The sequence below is a fragment of the Vidua macroura genome, chromosome 3 (assembly GCF_024509145.1).
Source record: "Vidua macroura isolate BioBank_ID:100142 chromosome 3, ASM2450914v1, whole genome shotgun sequence".
NCBI lineage: Eukaryota > Metazoa > Chordata > Aves > Passeriformes > Viduidae > Vidua > Vidua macroura.
Window position 1 is genome coordinate 27,369,642 of NC_071573.1, and position 22,539 is coordinate 27,392,180.

The following is a 22,539-nucleotide window of genomic DNA, read 5'->3' on the forward strand; positions in this document are numbered from 1 at the left end:
GCGTTTTGATGGTCTGCAGCTCTGTGGTACCGTGGACGCTTCTCATTTACCATTTGAGATCCTGGAATGCTGAAAGTTCCTTCAGGAGGGACAAAGGCTGGCAACTCACTACTTCTTCCTGTCCTGATAGAAGGTTTTTGTGGTGGACCTTTTTCCGGCCATCCTGGTGCTATTGCACTGAGCTGGAGAGCAGCTGGTAACTGGGGTTTTTCTAGAGCAAGCCTGGTGGTTTGCACTGCTGCTGCCCTTGCTGGTGAAGAGTGAGTGTGTAAGATGAGAGGGAAGGTGATTATCCATCAGAGACTATTCTCTCCTCTTGCCGTGAAGTGCATGAGAAATGCTGTTTCTTGAGAGAGCCAATTCATGGTTTTGTGCAATAAGTAATGGTTCTGAAATAACATCTCTCCTGGCAAAATATCCCACAACCAATGTAGCACGTATTGTGTTTCACTGACTCTTTCAGGGCTCAGCTAAGAGACTTGAGTTTGGAAAATGTATTTATCTGACCTGGAGTTAATTCTAGATAAAGGAATTTGAAACCATTTCCTTTCTTGTCAGTGATGACAGTGAAACTGTAATTAAAGTGGAAAATAATTCTCTACCAGGTCTGCAGGTCGTGAGGATATACAATGAAATACATCGTGCCCGCAGCAGATGTAAGCCTGGTGCTGCTCTGGATATGGGTAATTTCGTATACAGGAGCACAGAAGAATCTGAATACCTGTCAGCTTAATAATTTAACATTTAGATACCCATGATAAATCTGATGCAGCAAAATCACATAAGTGTATACACTACGGTGTTTCCTCTAATTCAGGAATCAAAGTATTGAAGTAGAACATGCAGGGCATGCTTCAGGGCTCACTGATCCCTTCAGATTTACTCTTCTGCCTATAACAAAGGAAACGGGAGGGGTCCTCATAAGTCACTGCTAAATTGCTAGCGTTAGCTGGGAGATCAGTAAAAATCCCGGACCTGATGTTCAGGAAGGGACACTCACCTCCTAATTAGACCCTGGAGACTTCGGGTGATACTTTAAAATCATCACGGAGAGCAATCAGCACTACCAAAAGAACCCGGATTAGGAAAAGCGCTGTTTATTTAAGTAGCTTTCAACGACTCAAGAACAGCTGGGGACTTCAAGTGGCAAAAACTACCCCACCTATTACCCTGACTCGCCGCGCTTTGGGGTTTTAAAGGGGATTGGTTAACATTTTTTAAAGTGGGAATGAATGCTTCCCCATTGTCCCAGACACGGAGCAGGCAAACCCTGTGCAAGCATCGGCACAAACTGGGCAGCCAAGGCCTGTCTCTGGCAGAGCAGCCTGGAGGAGAGGAAGGCGATGGGGGATCATCGAGAAGCGTTTTGGGGTGGGTGTCAACAGTTTAAAAAAGAAAGCTCTTTTTGCCTGGCATCTGCTTTTCTTAAAAAGTTTTTTCTTGGCTGCGATTCGTCTTTAGTTTGGCACTTACTACCACTTCAAATAGAAAATGCTGAAATTGATCCATAGCAGATAAAAGCTAATTGCTGCAAGAATGTTTGAGTTAATGGTCTCCTCAAAGGTTGTCTATTAAATTCAACTGTATAATTCATATGCCAATATTGGGAGAAAAAATGGTAGAATAAAATGTTCAAATTATTATTGATTTCACCATGAATCTTTTCAAATTCAAAATCTAGTTAAAAATTATAATGTGTATGTATAACAATACAATATTGATACCTTTCCAAAAAGCTATGCCTGCTAACCTACATATAAGGTACAAATTATCAGTTAAGAGAGAGGAATGTAAACTATTTAATCTGGTATTTGTTAAACAGTCTGGTGCTCGGCCCTGGACCAATCTTAATCTTTCCATCTTCAGGGATGTAAGATAAAAAGTACATAAATGCCTAAACTGTGGAAGTGCCCCGGTAAAAAGAATAATTTCCTGGCCCAATCATTCTTTCACACTGCTCTGTGATATCAAATGTGTGCCTTTCTGAGGCTCTTTTTTCTCCCCTTTCCCTTCCCTAGGAGTGGTTATATTTCACTGCAAGAATAATGATGACTAGTTTTACCTTTGATGGGAAGCTATTGTAGAGAGGTTTGCTCATGTACCCACTCTTATGGTTTTGCTTTCAATTGTAACTCTGCGGTGTGAACAGGAACGCTCCCAAGGAGCAACGTGATAAAAATGCTGTACCTCACTGTACGATTATCAGGTGGAGAAAAGGCTGATTTATTACTTTTTTTTTTTTTTTAACCTCCTTACACAGGTAACTTGGTAGGCTACTATTTTTGTGGCATGTGAGGTGACTGCAGGTTCTGAGGCTGGAAACAGAGGCAAGTTCTAAATTAACTGCTGGTATTGTTGTAAATCCTGGGAAGGGTGATTTGATCTGCGGTACTCTGTGGCTCCTGCACTTTGCTGGGGCACACTGTGGGCATTTTGTTGTGGTATTGCTCTGGATAGAATTTGAGAATTTCAGCCATCATTCATGTGTGGTGTGTAACATGTTCAGAAAACACAGCTTTTTTTTTTTTTTTTTTTTTGACCTCCAAGATGGTCATTATGAGTATTTGTATTATTGGGATGCCTGGGGTGTAGCATTCACTGCTTAAAAAATAAGAGTTAGAAATCAAAGTTTATATTTGCAGAAACAGGAAAGAAATATGTTGGGAATTAAAAGAAGCTTACAAAAAGCTCATTATAGTCATTACTGTTGGAAAACATCTCAGCACAATAGGGGGATCTTCCACTCAGTCAGATAAATCAGATAATGATGTGAATGGAAATGCTGAAATTTCCCCAAGTTGCATAGATTCTTTTTCTTGCTATTCCTGTCTTTCCTTGTATGTGATGAAATTGACTGTTTAGTAAAACCTGAAGCAATTCCAGGTAAAACCATTGAGATTTGAACCTTTTCTACATACAGCTATTGCTTAAATAAGAAACTTCAAAAAAAACAATCCAAGCCTTCAGAAATATAATGCTTAAAAGTGTGTAGAAAATTGTCTTATGCATGTATTTCTTACCCATTTTTTTCACGAAACTATTCTACTACAGCTCATGTCAGAGTCTATTTACATGAAAGAGAGCTGGCTAAAGATAGAATGTAAATAACTCCATTTCTGTTCCTTTTGCTCAGAGAAGCAGGGGCAGACAGAGGGAAATGCCTGGACTCAAAAGGGAACCGAGGTGGGGTTGATCCCTCTCAGGACAGACCTCTGGGTGAGGGGATGGCCCCATGGAAGCAGCAGCAAAGCTCCTGGCTGCTTCTCTGGATACAGGTTTTGGTCTGTGCCACCCCTCAGTGCCTGGCAAAGCTCAAAGCTCTGTGTGTCCTGGAAAGTGGCCTCAGTTTTCTCCCACGGCTTCAGTGTTGTGTGTCTTTGCATAGAACTGTTTTATTTCCTCCACAGACACACACAGGAGCTTTACAAGGCTGAGTAACAGCCCTGTGGTGGACTAAGGAAGTTTCACTGGCCTTAAAGATTTTGGTGAGGCCACTGGCTGGAGGAGGTCTGTCCAACTAGACTGTCTTTCAAAAATGTTTGAAACAGGACTGTTTTCCTGACTCCTGTGGAAAATGGTTCTGCAACTCAATTTTTATAAACTCTATTTTTAGAAACTTTCTGCCTGTTAGCTTCTCTTCAGGGCAAATTTGTACAAGGTTTGTGGTGCTGATGTTCTGTTATTCCATGCGGTCGGCATTTCTTTTTCAGCCCCTTGTGATGTCTAGCATCACTAATTTCTTTAAAGTGCATGGTTTTTAAAGAAGTTCCTGGTGGAACTGTGATGCAAACCAGGGCTAGAATTCTTGAAGAGACTTTGTTCACTTCAGTTGTACATTATGCAGGGTGATTGTTATCTGATTAGAAATACTTAGGGATTTGGCTTCTCTTTCTTAGACCCAAAAAAGTTGCAATTTCTATACTGAATAGCCCATGAGCATGCTAGTAAACCTTTACTAGTATTTAAGTTCTCATACAACACTAAGAGACTGTTGTTTCAAAATACCCTTGAATTTCTGATTCTACATGAGGAAACTGTCATTTAAAAAAGGAATATGGAAACATGTGCAACTCTGTGTGTGTATATATATGAAATTGTTTGTTTAGAACTATAATCACATTTAGGTATTTGCCTGACCAAATTTTTCTGGACTTACTGTTCTCAATTTGAATTTCCTTGTTTCATGCCATGCCTGAGACCAAGAGCCAGTTATGTGTTTTGTATTACAAAGGTAATGCTAAATCTTTAGGGTAATTGTCTGGCACCATGTTCCTGAAGAGTATTACCTGCTAACTGTGGTTTGACCAAAGCTAAGTATTTGGAGGAAAGAAAACATTATGAGCTGGGATGTCAGTAACTGGTTTGTGAAGAACATCCCCAAGGAAGCAATTTCAGAGAGAAATTGAAGTTTAAACTTCCATGTTTTGACTCCTGCTCTGTTTATTCAGGCAGTACTGCATGCCATGGGCCAAGAGCTGGAACAGGACATAGCACTTCCATGTGAGGAAGGCTGGGAAGCCTCAGTGCATCCCTGGTACCTGCCACAGCCACAGCCTGGGGTCTCTTTCCCTGTCTGGATCCATCGCCACAGGAAGAAGGTGTAAATGTTTAGAGCTTTGGGCAAGTAGAGCAAAGGCTTACCGTAGTTCTTACAGGCTGAACATTTTGCAATCTCAAGGCTAGAAAATGCTAACAGGATTGATCTGAAGAACAATTAACTACAAAATCAGGTTCTGTACCAAGATGAATGTGTTAAAATACTTGAGCGCCTCAACAGATCACATCCCTCTAACAAAGGATATAAATTATGTACATTAAAGTAAGACTGAGGGTGTATTCTTTAAATCATTTTATGATGCTGTCACTGCAAAGAAGACTCATTAGTAAAGGAACAACTAAAATAATTCAAAGCAAATATATTTGAAATGCAAAATCCAATTCAGTCAAAAAAATATATATTAACAGAAGTAAACAAAACTAAAAATCATAAGGAATATTAAAAAAAAATCCATTTTGCCCTCCCCCTTTAAATTAAATACGCTGAAAACAATTTATATAAAAACATTTTCTGCTCAAAACCAGACAAGCACCTAAGTGAAGTTTCAGGAACTTCTCCTGGCAGTAATGCAGTTTTTGATGGTTCAGCTAGGATTTAGTGTCTGTTAGAGGCACATAGATGATGGCTGCACAGCATAAACAATTTCAAGTTTTACAATAAAGCTTTATGCTAAGGAAAGAGAAACAATTATTTCTTGAAAAATGTCACAAGTTAAGGAGGGGTTTTAGAAACCTAAAACTGTTATGTATATTTTATATATGGACAGTGGTCACTTCAGCACCACTAACAGGGCACTGTAAAGACATTGCATTCCATAGTGCTGCTACTTTTTTATTTTTATTTAGCAGGAGTGAAGAGACTTAAACTATTCTGCACTTTATGCAAGGTAACATGCAATTTTGGAATTGGAATATAGCACCTCATATTTCTGTTTTACTGACTCTCTCTGCCAACACTGCATGTATGCAGCAGCAGAGTGTCGCAAATTAGGATCACAGCACACAAAGCCTGTTGTCTGGAAAACTAGTGGGACATCCCTGAACACCTCTCCCCTGAAGCTTCAGCTTGCAGAGGAACAGTTAACCCAGCTTCTGTGATGTTCATCAGCACTTGCTGGATGCCTCGAGCTGCTTACAGAAGCAGCATCCTTCCGCATAGCATTTATAGATTGTGAAGCTTTAGTATTTATACAGACTCTATAGGTTTCTTAATTTCAAGTAATCAATATATTAGGAGAGCATCAGATGTTTATTAGAACCTTTTTCCTTTAGACTTCTCTCACTTGAAATAAAAGTCTAAAGCCAACTTATAGATTTAACCTGAATCAACAGAAGCTGGCTCATTGTTGTATCATAGCCTAGGTTGCATCTCAGTCTGCTGCACTGTACAGTTACAAACTCTCCCTTTAAATGAACCTTTTTTCACCCCATTACCTCACAGCAGTACTGCTCTGCACTCCCCCTAAGATACACTGTGCTGTTGTCAGAACATGAGAACCACAAAAACATGGGAAATTTGGTACTTCATCTTTTCATTCCAGTACAGTTTGCACTACTTGCAGCTAATTCAGTCTGCCAGTGAGTGAAAGCAGTACAACAGCTCTAACAGAGGCTCACTGTTGTTTGTGTATCAGTGGCATTTGTCACACATAAATAAGTTATAACTCACAATGAAAGTTATAACTCACTTCAGAAATTCAGAAATCCCACAGTGATACATACAGATTATAGCAGCAATTTGTGCAAGAACAGTAAACTCTATTTGACTGGTATTCTTCAACTAAGAAATCCAGCCATATATTCGAAATTTGAATACAGAATGGAATCATTTAATGGCATATTGGGGATTAAGTCCCACAGTTTGTGGATCAGTGCGTTTACACGAGGATCTCTTGCACAGCAGAGCTGCCTCAGCAGTCAGTCCCAGCTTGTCATTCTTTCCTGCTCGGGGATCAGGCTCCAGTTGGGTGAAGGCTTGTCAGTCGCCAGCCAGTCAAAGTCATCCACCAGGTTCCAGTTGTTACGGTTTCTGTCCAGCCCAGACGACTCGAAATCTCGCTCAATACCAGGGTAGCTCCAGGAGTAGGGGGCGAAGGAGACATCAGAGCAGGCCTCGATTACGGCCCGACTGGTGACCTGCACGTAGACCCGGCAGTCGCGGGTGCGGTGGGTGCGGAGCTGCTGGCAGGCCATCGCCAGCAGGCAGTCGCTGCAGCCGTCCACCAGCACGGAGGTGGACACGGGCCCGCAGAGCACGGTGCAGCCGCTGCAGTCGCGCACCCGCAGCGTGTTGGGGTTGCCGCGGAGCTGCACCCGGCAGCCGCGCAGCTCCGACAGCAGCACGTCCCGCTGCAGCAGCTCCGCGGGGCCGAGCTCCAGCTCCTCGTCCTGGGCGCCGCTGAACCCGCACAGCGGCGGCCCGCCCGATTCGCCCTCGGCGAGGTCGGGGTCGGGCGCGACGAGGTCCGGCGGGGCGGGCTCAGCGGGGCGCGGGGCGCTGCCCGGGGCCGCTTCTTTCTTGAGGGCGCGGAAGGCGAATTTCTTCTTGGGCTGCAGCTGCTGCCGTCGCACCGCCAGGTCTCCCTGCAGCCGCGCCACGGTCTCCTGCCCCTGCCGCACCTCGTAGGGCGCCAGGAACCGCACGCTGCCCGTCAGCAGCTTCTGCAGCGCCTGAAGGCGGGCGGCAGCCTCCTCCAGCGTCCCCTCCGCCAGCAGCGCCTCCACGGCCTCCCGCTCCCGGGCGAAGGCGGCCAGGAAGAACTCGCTCTGCTCCTCCTTCACTACCTGCGCCTCCTTCTTCTGCCGCTGCCGCTCTACGCCCTGCTGCCGCTCCGCTTCCCGCCGCTGCAGCCGCTCCGGCAGCACCACGGCGGAGGCGGCCGAGCTCGCGGCCGCCTCGGGCTGTGAGGGAGCCGCCACGGCCGCTGCCTCTCCCGGCGCCGCCATCTTGCCGCTCGCCTCCCCTGCGGTCACCAAGCGGCGCGCGGATTGGCTGCCCGCAGCCCTGGCTGCGTCGCCGCCGCCGATTGGCGGCCTGGGAGGCGCGCGGAGGGGGAGGGCGGGAGGGCCGGAGGGAGGGGTCTCCCGCGGTCTTAAAGGGGCCGCCGCCTCTCCGCGGGATGGGGTGAGTGCTGTCGGCAGGTGCCGTGCGGGGCGGGTTATCCCGCTTCCCAAATTAGCGCCCGGGATATAAATAAGCCCCCGCCCCGCTCCCCCGCTGTGCCCGCGCGGAGCTGCCCGGTTCTTCCCGCTGCTGTGCTTACACCCACATCTCCCCGCCCGGGCCGCGCCCGTCGCCGCTGGCCCTGGGCGCGGGGGCTCCCGCGAGCGGCGGGGCCGGGGCGGGCGAGGGAAGGAGCGGCTCGGTGTGGGCTCGGGCGGGAGGCGGAGGGGCCGCAGCCCAGAGCTCCTCCTGCCCTCCCGGGCGGATTCGGGGCCGCGCCAGGCGCCCCGTGCTGCCCCGTGCACCCGAGGCTCCGGGCAGTCCCGGCCCCCCTGCCCGGGTGGGGTCCCCTGGCAGCCTCACACGGCCGGCGCCTTCGGGAGGCTCCGTACGCGCCGTGCTCTAATAAACCTTCCCTGCTGTTTCCCTCTCCCGCAGTGAAGTGGCTGAGGAAAAGGCTGCTGAGCCTTGCAGGTAACTGCAAAGGTGTTGCCAGGTGGATCGATTTCTTCCTCACTGCTTATTTGGCTTCTGGAGTGTTTTGTTCCAGAAGAGAGTTCGGTTCTTGAGGGAAAAGTGGGAGCACTGCCAGTGGATTACTGTGCTCCAGAGGGAGGACTCTATGAGCAATCCACAGAGGCCTTTATGGAAACATGGGAAGGAAGGCTTTTATAGTTAAGAGATGTGTTTAAAGTAAATCTGCAGTAGGAACTAGAAATTAAGCACACTGTCTGCAAAGTAAAAAAGTGACCATTGCTTTGCTGCATTCATTTGAGAATTGTTTTTCTATTACTTGGATTTTAGTTTGTGCAAAGTAAGTTAACACTAAGCACTCTCTTAGAAATACGAAAACAAATTTCACTCCTGTCCATTTCTACAAATACCATCTCCTTTCCCTTGTCATTTTGAAGTTACTTGTAACAAATTGACACAGGACCTAAGACTATCCATTGAAACAAAAGGGTGGTAAACCCAAAGTAGATAATCTGATTTTTGTCTTCTGTTTGGTAATAGCATGAGTTTTTTGCTGTATGTTCCTGTTTGGAAGTATAGGTTGTTACGTTCCTTAAGGTTAGCCTTTCAAAGTACCTTTAACTTGAAATTAGCTGTTGTTTTCTGTTTCCTGAGAATGTGGTTTAATTTCTGTGTTAGAAATGATATAATGTTGTTAGAATGTATGGAGTATGTGAACCTTACATATGGTAATGTCAGTCCAGTTTGGATGACAGAGGAAAGGCAGTGAAATGCCTTTAATCCTTGTAAAGGATTCATACTACAATAGAGAATATTCTTTCCTTAACAGTGTTAACATATAAACTAAGGGGATTGCAAGGGATCATTATGTAACAGTAGCACTTTGGAGCAGGGTGGCTGGGCAGTGGGATAGGTGGTGTTTGATGCATTACAGATCTTAATATGGCATTACATCTGTTGCAATATTGCAATATTCCGAATTTTGTTTCTGAAGGATTAGATTGAGTCTTAAAAATTAAAATCTTACTCTGTAGAAGGGGAGTGTGCTCAGTCATGAAAAAGGAAGGGTATTGCAATATTCTTACTTGATATTTTTTCCTACCAATATGTTTAAATTATACATTTAGTAGTAAATATTAGGTATTTTTTTCTAATAAATAGTCAAATCCACTTCTGCAGTTACTGCAGCAATGCTCCAGCAGGCAGGAATATGGTGCAATTAATTCTCTGTAAGAAAAAAATCTTTATTGCCATGTTATTGAAAGATGTGGAAGTTTCATTTTAGCTAGCAGGCTCTGTTTGCCTTATGCTCCCATGAGTCTAGCTAATACAGGTGGTAACAGTGATGGAAGTGCTTATCCCATACGTGAGGATATTGACAGAAAAAGGTTTTTGCTGGTTTTCATATGCACAAATATTCCTGGAGTATGACTTTGGTCTTGTTAACGCAGATGGGAGCCAGTAGATGAACTGCATTGGGTAAAAGAACTTCATATATGGAAGGATTGTAAGCAAGCATTAGTGTACACAGCACAGAATAAATGTTAAGTATTTCATGCTGTAGTATAATTACTCCTTATTGTATCTGGGCACTTAGGATGCTAGGTGTCCTGAATTGTTTTTTGTATGGGTGATTGGAGGTTTGAATGAATGAAGACCAAATACCCTTGTGAATAGGAGCTTCTGGGAGAGACTGGAAACTTTTCACCTTGCTAATGTGCACAATTGTTTTTTTTTTTTGTTAAAAGCAAAAATATACCCAAAATATACCCAAACACAAGAAAGTGAAATGTATGACCATAATGAAAAATTAAAAAGGGAGCTGTAAAAGTCTTCCAACTGTTTTGTCCTGATGTTCCAAAATTGCTTTCCACACTTACAATTTGAGGTTTTTGTATAATTTATATTGGCATGTACACTTTTTTTTGGTGGTCATATAAAGACTGATAATTTTCTTCCTGACTTTGCTGGCAGCAACTTCTATGTTTTAAGGCTGCTTAGTGTGCCAGACACTAAGTAACCACCTGAATAAAATGTAAGCCTTCTAGCTCAGGCTTGGAGTCATTTGGGTAAGCTGTAACAAGTAGTTTGGCTGTTTGAGGATATGACAAAAAAGTAAGGCACATCATTCTCTGTGTTATATTTTTTTACTATTTTTTCCCTCTTGAGTGTGCTTTCATTCCTCTCTGGTTTGAAAGTAGATAACAGTCATTTCAGTAAGACCTTGTGCTTTTGTTTGGACTGTACAGTGTCATTTATTTTATGTGAAGTTGCAGGTTGCACTTGTTTACTTTGATCTAGTGCTGTGAAACTCTGGAAACGTGAGCTCTGTACATGCTTCCAGGTTTAAATCTGTGTTCCATGGTTATCAGTCGTAAATGCTATCTGCCTGAAATATTTCCTACTGATTTGGTATAGCTCAACAGCATTACCTCATAGCCTTTTAAGTGAGATGTATTGTGTAGTTCCGCTGAAGGTTCAAGATCCTGTCTCGTTCCATCATTATTTTAAGAAGAGTGGGGAATAAAAGTAAGATCCACAGAGGCAACTGTGTGTTCAGCCTCATAATAATGGATTCTTACCCCTGAGGTTCCTGTGCTTGTAAAAGTCAGGGAGCTCATAGATGCGGCGTGATCTCAAGATGTAGATTTGCAGTCTCTCAAGCAGAGGAAGGAAGGAAGTAGAGTTATTCCTTATCATCAGTATGTATTCCCAACACTGACAATTTTTATTCCAAAGCGTGGTATGCATCTACGTTGCACGGTCACACACAAAAATGCTCTGTGTGTTTTCAAGAAAAGCAGCAGCCTCGGTGCCTTGCATGGAGCCCTTATCTGATAGATATGATCTTTGTCTGTTAGATTGAGTTTCTGCAGCAGAGATTAGCAGAGCAACGTAATTACTTCTGGCTACAAAGTAGGTACTTCAGCGGCTTGTGCAACCAGCGTTTCTACTGGTGGTTTTAGTAAGGGCTCTTTGAACTCCTCTGGCACTGTGATCAGGCATTAAAGATGTAAGCCATATTATGATTCATTTAAGATACTGTAGGCTGCACATTTGTCACGCTGCAATGGGGCTTCATTAAAAGTGAATGTTGAGTTACTGTATCTCGGTTCACTTGGAAAAAAAGAAATTCTTTGAACGTTACATTTGGCATACTGATTTTTTTTTTTAAAGCTTTTGTTTGCACTAAAATGTTGTACTTTATATATCTGTCCACATGGAAAGCCAGTACAATGTAAAATACATGTGTTTTTACATCACTTATTGAGTGTTAAAGCTAAAACTATGAAACTTACTTGGTGCAACTTAATTGCTGTGAGTAATGCAAAAGCTTTGAATGTAATCCTTGGGAATGCTTAAGATACTAATTATATTCCAACCAGTCAAGGTGCACTTGTTTTGAAACTAGTCTGAGCTGGTCCCTTCTGAGAACCTGGTATTTCCAATGCTAAAGGTGGAGAAACAGATTAATTTCTACGAAAATGAGTTATCCTTCAAAACCAGGGATAGGCTTCAAAGCATAGTACTTTATGACAAAAGGTACTTTCAGATCAAAAAAGCAAGGCCCAAATATGCTAAACACAAGAGCTCAAGAACAGCAAATCACTTAGGTTTGGTCCAGGTCTAGCTGCTGACTGCTATATAGAATCCTAACTTGCTAATTGACTGTAGTTAAATTCTGCAGATTTAGTATGTAAGCTACAGATACTGCTTTATGGACTCTCCCTTAAGGCAATTATTTTATTTGTTATGGAGTTTCTGAGAGATTTTTTTCATTGCCTTGCTTTACACTTCAGATACTTTTACAATTGTTTTTTAAAATGCATTTCAGAAAACTGGTTACTGGTCTAGCCAGTTCAATGGACCACCTAGATTCAATAGCATATCAAAGTTTTCTATTTTGGAATTGTGAATCTTACTTGCAAACATATTCCCTTTATCTTTCTGAGTAATTTAAATAGAATTAACTCTAAGTCATATCCAAGTTTTCCTATTAGCTCTCCTGTAGTATATTCCCTAGTGGATAAAACTATACTTGTATTCTTTTTGCAATTTATTCATCTTAGGAAAAAGTCTGTCAGCTATAATTTTGAATGAGGGCTTCCTCCTCCTATTATTAGCATTTGTTCTTCAGTCTAAATCTGAGAATAAATTCCATTCCTATTGATACCCTTTCTAGTGATAATATAAAGACTTCTTTTACAGCAATCTTCATTCATATCCAAATCTTACCCAGTTGATTTCATAGCAGGGACTCAGAAATGTCCAAGTAAAACTATTCTATCTCAAAAGTTCTGACTTAGCTGGCGCTTTATTCATAACGTCCCTTCTGTTCATCCATTTTGTCTTGTGCTTATACAAGTATAGCTTAGCAGGTCTGTGTTTCTTTCAAGAACACAAATGCCTTTGGTATAATTTACTCTTCCACCATGTTTCTGTAGCCCTATATCACCTATTTCATGTTTTAGGCCTCCTTTTTTTGCTTAAATTCCTCCTATTTTATTTTTTTTAACATCATCTGAAACACCTCAGTTGTATTAGGAATGCTTCTTTTGTTCGTTTCATTGCCAGGCAGCAGTTTTTAATTACTACTATGTTAAAAAAAAACCAAACCAAAACAAAAGACCCAAACCCTTGTGTCCATTCATTAGTATACTAGTCTGTATTTCTGTATTCTTACTTATCTGATTTTTTTCCCCATTATTTTGTGCTAGCCAAATGAGCTATGAATATGATAGAAGGTTGTCCCAATTTCTGCCATCATTTTTAGTTTAAATTCTTCCATCAGTTTTGGCAGTGTTAGTTAGGCAAGATTACCTCTCCATTATTTCTGTAGTAAAGCTCTGTCTCCAGAGGTGAGGGTATTTTTTTTTTTTTTTTTTGATACATTTCAGTGGCTGGATATCTTAAGATATTCTAACTTGGAAGTGAGAGCTATTAATCTTTCAAACTTAATTCTCCTTTTAGGGTACTTTAAGCTGAATAATATGAGACTATATTTAAATAACCTAGAGAATCATAGTAATTCTTGATCTGTTCCAGTAATAATTTTGAATTGCCATTTGTTTAAATGGAACCTCCAGTCACCATGTTTTCTTTGCTTTACATAATTGTCCTCTGTGTGTCAGATCCCCATCTCAGAGAAGCACAGTTCTCCCAAATCTGCTTTTTAGATTCAGACCAGCCCTGTTGGCCTTCACACAATCTCCAATCATAGAAACCTGTCTGTCTTCTGGTATTGGAGTAAATCTCTTGTTCTGAGGTTCACTCTTCATTACCCCCTCTTACTACCTACGTCCTTACCAATCATCCCTTAAAATACCTTTGGTCAAGTAGTCCTGTCTTTGGTATGATGATTGATACTGGAATCATGCAGCTTTGCAAATTACATCATGCAATTATGACCCAGGTTTTCTAAGTACTGTTTTGGGTAAGGAAGGCATGGTATCAAGGTGAACATTGTAATGTTTAGGTAACTTTTATGGGTGAGTCATCAAAATAGTGGTGGTAATTATTCAGAATTTGGTGGTTAATATGGATATTGAACAGAATTTTGCATGTGGTATATTACATTTATATTCCAAGTTGAAGTCCTTGTCTGCCTTTGTGCCACTGCATTTGGGTGCCCTACTTTTCAAGTGACCTCTACCTCTTATTGCCTGTGCCCTTTAATGATGACCGATCTGTTTCTGTGCCTTCAAGCTTAGTTATTTATTTTTATTTAAATAATTAAGCCTTATGTAGATGGGTAAAAGGTGTGACTGGTGATGAGCTGACGTAAGAAACACGTTAATGAATGGAAAGAGAAAGCATGGGAGGAAGAAGTGCCATCAATAGAGCTGAAGGATTCCGTCTGAGGAAGCAAGGCTGCAGTGAAGCAAATGGCATTCTTTTCCATGTAATATATCTCTGAAAGGATGCAGTGAGTAGAGGTTAGAAACCATCTATTCATGCAAAAACCTTGGGATGGCTGTAGAGCGAGCCTTTAATTCCTTTAATGCACTAGCTAAATCCTTAAATTCTTCATTATGAATCTATCGCTGCCTTACCTTCTTTTGGGGTACTAATTTATGATTGCACAAGAATTGGAGTGCATGTGATGCAGACCTCAAAAAATGGGCTGAATATCAGCAAAGAGTCTTGATGTAGGAGAAACATGGAGACAGAATGAATGAGGGTGTTTTGTACCCCCTTATTTTCTCCCTCTCAATATCTAAGCATAGTTTTCAGTTCTTCACAGTCTGTCATTTCAGAGCAATGTATCAGATCACTCCAAATGTCATTTGGTGTCTTTGCACACCTATGACAGTGGTATTTGTTAAACAGTATGGTCACAGTTTGACAGCTGGTGTCAAAATACAGCCAAGTAGTTTGTTGTGTGATGAGTGCACATGACGTTCCCAGTAGCTGTTTTTATACCAACATCTCTCTGTCTTCCAAAGATTTCTCTTCTTCCTTTTGACACTGGTCTTTCCTTTCTTGTGCTTATTTTCCCTTCCTCCTTATAAAGCTGCTACAGGAAAATTTATTAATGTGATTGTGAAAGCTAAAGAAAGGTAGCAACTGATTGATTGTGCATTGTACATAGGACTCTGGTTGAAGATGACAGCTCTGAGTAGGTGACCTTGAGGTAGAAGAATGTTGACATACCAGAGTCTTTTGTAGTCATGCAGTAAGGCAGTGAGAAGAGGGGCAACCTCTTGCGGCAGTGACACCCAGTTCTGAAACACCACATGATGCTCTTAAAAGAGCATGAGAACCTGCCAGGAAAAAGTAGTAGTTCTTTACAAACAGTCTGAGAAATTCTGTAGTACACATGAAAGTGGTAACATTACAGCTGATGACTGCATTCAGACCTCTTAGAATTGAAGGTAACATTAAGTGCGTACTTCAATATGACCTACAAAGTTACATCCAACCCTTGATTTTTTTTTGGTAACCATTTCTACCAGTGAACATATATAGCAAATGTGTGTAGATATGGAGAAATCTAGTTACTGCAGGGTGCTTCACTGTATAGATGATGTTAGTTCTCCTTCCCTTTTTGTACTGTACCGGCTTAGTAATGCTATTGTCAATGCTGCCTTGAAACATCCTTCAGGGAAAGTAAGTTATGGTATCATCATGGAAAACTTATGTAGGATTCCTTGTGTTTCTTACGGTAACAGAATCCATTCAAAATCATTTGTCTTCCTTTCTCCTTCTTTGTGTCATATTGCCTACTTCCTATTTGTGGTTTCTGTAGGACTGGGAGAGTAATAATAATGACAACATACTGATCAGATGTTTGGCCTTGTAAACTCTGAAGCAAAGTTCCTTCCTGTTAACCAAATGAGAATGCTGGTGGTGTTCCTCCATACAAGCTCTCGCTTGGGCAATGTTCTCTAAAACCAGTGAAGCTGAGTAGGTTTGAATTCAGGGCAGAGTTTGGCCTTGAAGCATTTACTGAAGTTATGAACCTTGAAGTTTTGGCCTTTTGGATTTTCAAAAGGCTGCTGGTGTCAGGAGTATAGGCTTACAGCTCTTGCAGAGCTCTTTGGCATGTGCTGTTTCTGTCCATACTGTGGCTGTTGGGGTCCTTGCTGCATTCATAAAAAGTGCAGTTAATAATCTGGCTGATGGCTGAGGCACGGCCACGTGCAGGTTCGGTCTGGGCTGCACAAAGGATCTGCTGGACTGGTGCTAAGGTTTATTTGCCTGGGCCCAACCCTTCTGCTTTGGGAGTGATCTGAAACTTCACCTCAGTTTTCTACTGGGGGTATGCATGTAAACAAGGTTTGTAGGTGAGTCTTGGCTTTGGCGAAAGTTTGGAATTGGTTGAATAATTAAAAAAATAATATAAACAGATTCTAATTGAAAAACAGTGCTGAGGTGCTGAGATTTTCTTTTTAAAGATAAGCAATCTGGCCAACTTCTTTGAGAAGGTCCACTTAGTACACTGCCCATAACCATTTTGATGTAGTTGCTCAAAAAACCTAAGACATTGTAAGAGTTCTTTTTGAGCTGTGTGCTGCTAATAAAGAGGGATGTGCTACTAAATAAAGTCTTCAAATCCTTGTCTCTAAGGAGTTTTAACAAAGTTACTTAGGAATAAAATAGTAAAGTCCTTGGGAATTACCATTACTAACAGAAAAGAGTCTTAGAGATTTTTTGTTGTTTTAAAAGCATTACCACACATATATCTGCATGCTAAAATCTGCTTTCAATCAAAATGTTTTTTTTTTTTAATAAACCAGGCTTCTCTGAATTATCTGCAAAAGTAATTGATTTTTTAGAATTAAATTGTTTTCAATGAATGAATGATGTGAATGGTGGAAGTTGGAATAGTTTTCTATAACAAAAAAGCTTTGAATAAAGTTATTAATGCTTTTAGCTGAAGTAAACTGTAGAATAGCATTAATGAACTCTCAGTGCTATAACCTTTGACTTCAAATTAACATTTTTGTTATCCAAAACTTTTTAAAGTAGTTGAAGTTCATGTAATTTGTTTCCAGCAAGGCTGATAAGAACATATCTAAAAATACTTAAAATATTGTAGATTGCCAGGGGATCAAATATTATCTTTTTCAAGGTGACCTTGCATTTATTTTTCTGGGGACGCTTTCCCACCCACAAAGCTTATAGTGATTTACAGCTTTAATATGAAGGAAATCAACCAAATTGTTAACATTAACGTTAATTTTAATAGGATAAAAACTTTGTTTTACTTCCCTGTAACCCCAAACATACCCCCAACTTTTAACCTAAAGCCAGTAGTCTAGGCTAGGTCTCCAGACCTACGGCTTTCTGAAAAACACAACCCCCCCCCCCCCCCAAAAAAAAAAGAGCCGAAGTTTTTAAAGGGCCTGGCTTTAAACGCGGAGCGAGGATCGGGCTGGGGCTGGAGACTCATCATGCCAGGGCGGCGGTGCGTGTGCCCGGGCGCCGGTCTGCGGCGTTGTGTCCCGGCGGAGCTGCGCGGCCGTGCCGTGCCGTGGCGGGCCCGGCGGTGCGGTGCCGGTGGCGGTGCGGGCGCGGAGCGGAGCCGAGCGGAGCCGCGCTCTCCTCCCGCTCGCTTTCTCTTTCCCCCTCTCTCGCTCGCTCCCTCTCCCGCTCGCTCTCCCCCCTCCCTCCCTCGCTCTCTCGCTCTCCCTCTCTCTCTCCTACACTGCCAGCCCCTGATGTGATGGCGAAGAAACCCCGTTGACAAGGCACTGCTTTTTCATGACGGTGAGTTTCCCTTTGAGTGTATTATAATTTTGTGATAAAAATTTCAAGGAAAAAAAAAACACACAACCTCCTTCCTCCCTTCCTTCGGGGAGGGAAAAGAGAGGGGGGAAATCTATCTCCAGACAGACAGAAAAGAAAGAGGAGCAAATTAACAACCAGGAGTTGCCAAAACCAGGATATTAGGTTTCAGCCCAGAGAGCTATTGGCTCTGGGGCTATGTATATAAATATATATCTAGAGAGAGAGCGAGCGAGAGGGGAGACGAGGGAGGAAGAAGAGGGATATTTTGTGGGTGGCTGTTGTTTGGGCAGATGTGGATTCACATGGAAATGAACTATATATATTATTTTTTTTTTTCCGCGAGACTGGTGATGGTGGCTGCTGAGGGCACTTAAAAAAAAAGTTGTTTCTTAAAATAAAGGCGCGGGGGGGGGGGGTTGAAGGGAGAGATAAGGTTTCAGGTCCAGGCTGATAGCTGCAGAGAGGGGAGAGGTTTGGGGTGGGTTTTTTTTTTTTTTTTTTTTTTTTTTTTTCTTGCTGATGCCATGCAAATTCAGGAGAGGAGGGAAGAAAAATCTCTTTTAATGACTCATTGATTGAGCCGGTTTAAAATTAGTTGTTGTTGTTGTTTTTTTTTTTTTTTTTTTCCGCCCCCTTGATGGCCATCAAGAGAGGGATGGAAAGAGGAGAGGAGGGAGAGAGAGTGTGTGTGTATGTGTGAGTGTGAGAGAGTGAGAGGGAGAGAGGGGGATAGAGAGAGTGTGTGAGGGAGAAAGAAAAATAATCTTTTCAAATCTCCTCCCTCTTTTTTTTCCCCCCTCGTTTCTTTGCTTTTCTCTAAAGCTCTGTGGTCTGTGAAACAGTCTTTTCTTCCTCCTCGTCGGGAAAATGGAGACACTCCGTCTCTCTCCTGGCTGTGCAGCTGGGAAGGATTTTTCTTTTCTTTTTTCCTTTTTCGCTCATGGCTTGAATTTTTTCTTTCCCCCGTCCACTCGCCACCACCCTAATCTTGTCTTTTCTTTGAGCTTGTGTCTCAGAGTTGTACCTGCTGGGGATTTATTTTTCACTCATTTCCTCGTTTTCGGTGTCGCCACTAGATTTGATTTGATTTGTTTGGTTTTTTATTTGCAAGTTCCTCCGAATCGCTCCGTGCCTCCTGCTTTTAACCGAGGAATGGAAACGGTGCCGCTTTTTGCGGGTGCGCGAAATGCTCGGGCGGTAGGTTTGGGCTAATGCGCTTTTTTTCGCCTTTTCGGGATCAAGTTTTTCGATGTGCCTTTTATTTTATTTCTTTAATTTCTTTTTCTTTTGGAGAGAGAAAATATTTATTTGTAACGCCTCTAAACACAATAAAGCGTCTCTTTCTGGAGTGACCCCTTTGGCTTCGCTGTAGAGTGGATGTGAATCCGATCCTTTGTGCTGCTAGGATTATTTTGCGTAAAAGAAGCAATATTTTGTAAATATTTTTTTTACTTGTGGCTTAAAACAGTAGTTGATTGTGAAGGGGGTTTTCTGAAATAGTCACTGTTCACATTTATTGAGTCATGGGCGGTATTCAGTATGTAAATTATACTTTGCTTTTTGGTATTAATTACAAAATTCAGTTACAGATGATTGCAGAAAACAGGTGTAGAGATGTTAAAAGCCGGGCAAAATCGAACGACGTATAGAGGGCACGTTTATATTTACTTAGAGCTGCTCCTAATTACTGTGGGGAGGAGTGAGGTGGGGAGGCCTCTGCCTTTCGCCATTCCCTGCTCGCCGCTCTTCTACTTCCCCGGGCTGGGCAGCGCGGCGTGGCCGAGGGACTGCTGGGGAGAGAGGAGAGCGGCTCCGGCGGCGGCCCTGGCCGTGCCCGGGCTCGGCGGGCAGGCAGCCCCGGCTGCGCCGGGGAGCGGGAAGATGGCGCTGCCTGGCTCCCTGCCAGCGTTTGTTGCGCAGTTTCACCCGCTCTCCTCCCCCACGGGCGCCATTTTAAGGTCCTTTCTGCTGTCGCCGCGCCGTGTGGGGCGGTGCCGTCGCGCCCAGCTCGGGCCATATTTCTGTGTCTTGTCTGGGAAGCGTTTCTGCTCTGGGCTTTGGGAGCCGAGATCTCCCCGAAATCCTACAAGTCTTGCTTCCCTCTCGTACCCCACACTCTTTCCCTAGTCCTTGGTCACCGTCTTGAGCAGCAGTTAAACAGGCTTGGCTCGTACGGGCCCATGCGCGCAGCTTCAATTCCGCCAACGTCCCTTAAAAGCTTGTGTTTTTACCTCGGAAATACGTATTTCTTGTCATTCAGCTTATAGCAATTTAAAACAAGATTTGAAGGAACATCTTTTTCTTAACGATGACCAGAAAATAAAACATGACATTAAAAAAGAAATCCACCTTTAAAAAATGATCCGGTGTAGTGCATAGGGCAAGGTATTCTTCATTGAAGAGGCTTCAGTAGTGCTTGCAAAAATAAAAGCATATGTAATTTTTTGGTGGGTGGTTGCTCATTTTGTTGCTGTTACTGTCTTTGTAATTTTTTGGTGGGGGGAGGGATTAGCATATTTTCAAGTTTTTATTGCTCCTTTATGTCTAAGAGGAAGCTGCTTTTTCCAAATTACTTAATTTGGCAGCTCCACCTTAATATATTTTTAAGTTCTGTTTTAGTGCTGTTTTTAGGAAGAGAACTGCAAATATCTTTTTTATTCAAAACCACCTTTTTTTTTGTTTTGTTTTTAACACTTCTGTACAGTCTGCTCGAAGCTCATGAGACTTGAGTTTAATGCCAACATTACTCTACTGGGGAAGAGCAAAGTGTGCTGCCAGACCAACTTATGCTGTGCCCGCTAAGGAGTGTGGAATGCTTGGATTTATGTTTTTTGACACATCAGAGGAGGGCTTCTTCCTATTCTCATAGTTCATTCCTGATGGAAGTGGGAGATTTTTAAAAACTCAGGAATAATCTCAAGGCTGTTTAAATTTTTTGCCTGTTGAAGTTGAACGGTTTTAAAAAACATTTCTGTGAAATACACTCATTGCTTAGAATATACAAAAAAATGTCTGGATATAAACTGTCTTTTTAAAATACTTTCCTGGGGACCTGTTAACATTTTAGCTTTGAAAAAAAACACCAGCTGTGAAACTTAAATTTTTTAAAAATATTTTGAATGTAGAATACAGTGTTTGTTCACATATTTCAGAAATCTTACATCATTAAATTCACTGCTTCTTGAAGTGATTATTTTCATTAACAGGAATCTTGGGATCAAGGTGGTAAATTCTTTTTTTTTTTTAATGATAGCATACTTTTAAATAATAAAGTTTCTCTCTTATGCCTGAATGTCTGGAAGACTGTGTGTGATTTTCTTCATTAATTTGTGAAAATAGTGAAGAAGTGGCAGAAATGGGATAAAAACGACCGGTTTATGTTCTCTCAGGGCCTAGTATTTGCCAAATGACTAAATATAATTTGCACACTGGCCTGCTTGCATTAAAGCACAGTATATTCTCATCTTGCATTGAAATATTGTTTGGCTACTACTTAAATATTCCAGACCTGTTCTTTTTAGATGTGTTTTTGTCTGTCTGAACTTAAGTTTGTGGCTGTTGTTGCAGGTAGCACTTTGCCTTGGTGTCGCTTGTTTACATTGCTGGAGGAATGCAGAGCTCACCATGTTGATACAGTAGCTTGATTGTGCTCCATTGATATACCTTGGCTTACTCACTCGGGTGTGTGCTTGTTTTGTGCATACTTGGAGTGCTTGCTTTGTGTGTGATACCTGCATCCTCGAGTTGAAAGTGCTCTCGCTGAATGTGTGGACTCACTTGAGGTCAGTGCTGCAGAGATGGCTGTACTGTAGCAAAGTATTTACATCACTTTATGGATGTGCAGCTTTCCTGCCCCAGCTCCTTCACATGTCCCTTTCCAGTACAGTTTATGTATTTAGTTTAGTTGTACTGAGAGGAACGCCCCGAAGTTGTGCTAGTATAAGCTGTATTTCCAGTTTCCTCCGAGGTCCCTTTCTGTATTCATGAAGTTCTCCAGCAGAGGTAAGCCCATAGGCTAGAGCTGGACAGCTCTGCAGTCAAGGATGCCTGGGTGTGCTGCCTGCTGCCTTTGCAGAGTTTCACTGGTATACTTCCACGTGGGTTCCAGGGAAGTTGTATCTGCATAACTGCAGTTGGGTTTCACAGCAAGGCTCTAATGGTCAATGATCATGCCTCTTCATGCTGCATTAGGCTTGTGGTAAATCTAATGGCTGCTGCTTTTTAGGGTAGATGTAGCAGCCAGCGTGAAAGTGTGTCATTCCTGTCTAAGTGGCTACAGAGCAGGCATAAGAGCCTCTTTGATAATGTAGTCACTGTTCAAAGAGTTGGCAGAATTGCTTACAGTGGTTCTGCTGGAATAAGCTGCGTCTGTACTTGAAAGGCTTTTTATTGCCATATACCCTGGTCCAGCATAGACATGGGGATTGTCTATAAAAACAAGTGTGTTTTCCTTTCTTATGGTAGAGGAGAAGCAGTGACAGTAATAAACTGTTGTAACATTCATTGTGACCTGCCACTGTTTTAGTTTGAAAGTCAGAGTGAGCAGTTTTGGGAAGGCCCTTGTTACACCACCATAAATGCATAAGCACCAACCTGAGCTGAGGTTTTTTCCAGGTCATCACATAGTTAAATAGGTATGTGTATGTTTTTTTTCAAGTGTTAATTTGTTCCTGCTTTCATAGTGGAAAAAAACCCCAACTACTCTGTAATATTTTGCTTTATTTGAGAATTGTTGAGGTTTTAGACAAAATAAAGATTATCATCATTAACTAACACAGAGAGACTATCAAGTGTCTTTTTATTCCTTTCTTTTCTTGCACTGGTTTAAAAATGTTCTAGGGTTAAGGGAATCTTTACCAAAAGAAATAGAAAGAAAGCAGGCAAAATTGCTGTAAAAACATAACGCAGTAACCTTTCTCTCACTGAAGGTTTTGAGAAGGGGTGGTGAAATGAAGAGAAGGAAGGTCTGGAGAGAAGGATTTAACTTCATTGCAAGAGACGGATTGATTTTTTTGTAAAGTCTGATCTTACGCCTTGCCTCAGGTGGAACTTGCAGTGGTTTTACTGTGAACTTGATCCAAGTGTGGAATTTCAAGATCTGGTGTTGGAGC

At 42.2% G+C, this 22,539-nt stretch overlaps 2 protein-coding genes across 7 annotated transcripts in view; one reads left to right on the forward strand and one right to left on the reverse strand.

Annotated features, from left to right (window-relative positions):
- Positions 1–4,901: 4,901 nt before the first annotated feature.
- On the reverse strand, positions 4,902–7,558 carry TBCC (tubulin folding cofactor C). Its single transcript, XM_053973042.1, has one exon. It carries the CDS (start codon positions 7,501–7,503, stop codon positions 6,475–6,477), a length of 1,029 nt encoding a protein of 342 aa, XP_053829017.1. The 5' UTR covers positions 7,504–7,558; the 3' UTR covers positions 4,902–6,474.
- An 88-nt stretch (positions 7,559–7,646) lies between these two features.
- The window catches only part of BICRAL (BICRA like chromatin remodeling complex associated protein), a 45,364-nt gene continuing 30,471 nt past the window's right edge, over positions 7,647–22,539 (forward strand). For 2 of the 6 annotated variants that reach the window (XM_053973039.1, XM_053973038.1), the window contains exon 1: positions 17,918–18,625. The gene's annotated coding sequence lies outside the window, so the exon portion shown is untranslated. The other 4 variants (XM_053973033.1, XM_053973035.1, XM_053973036.1 and 1 more) reach the window with 4 other exon arrangements.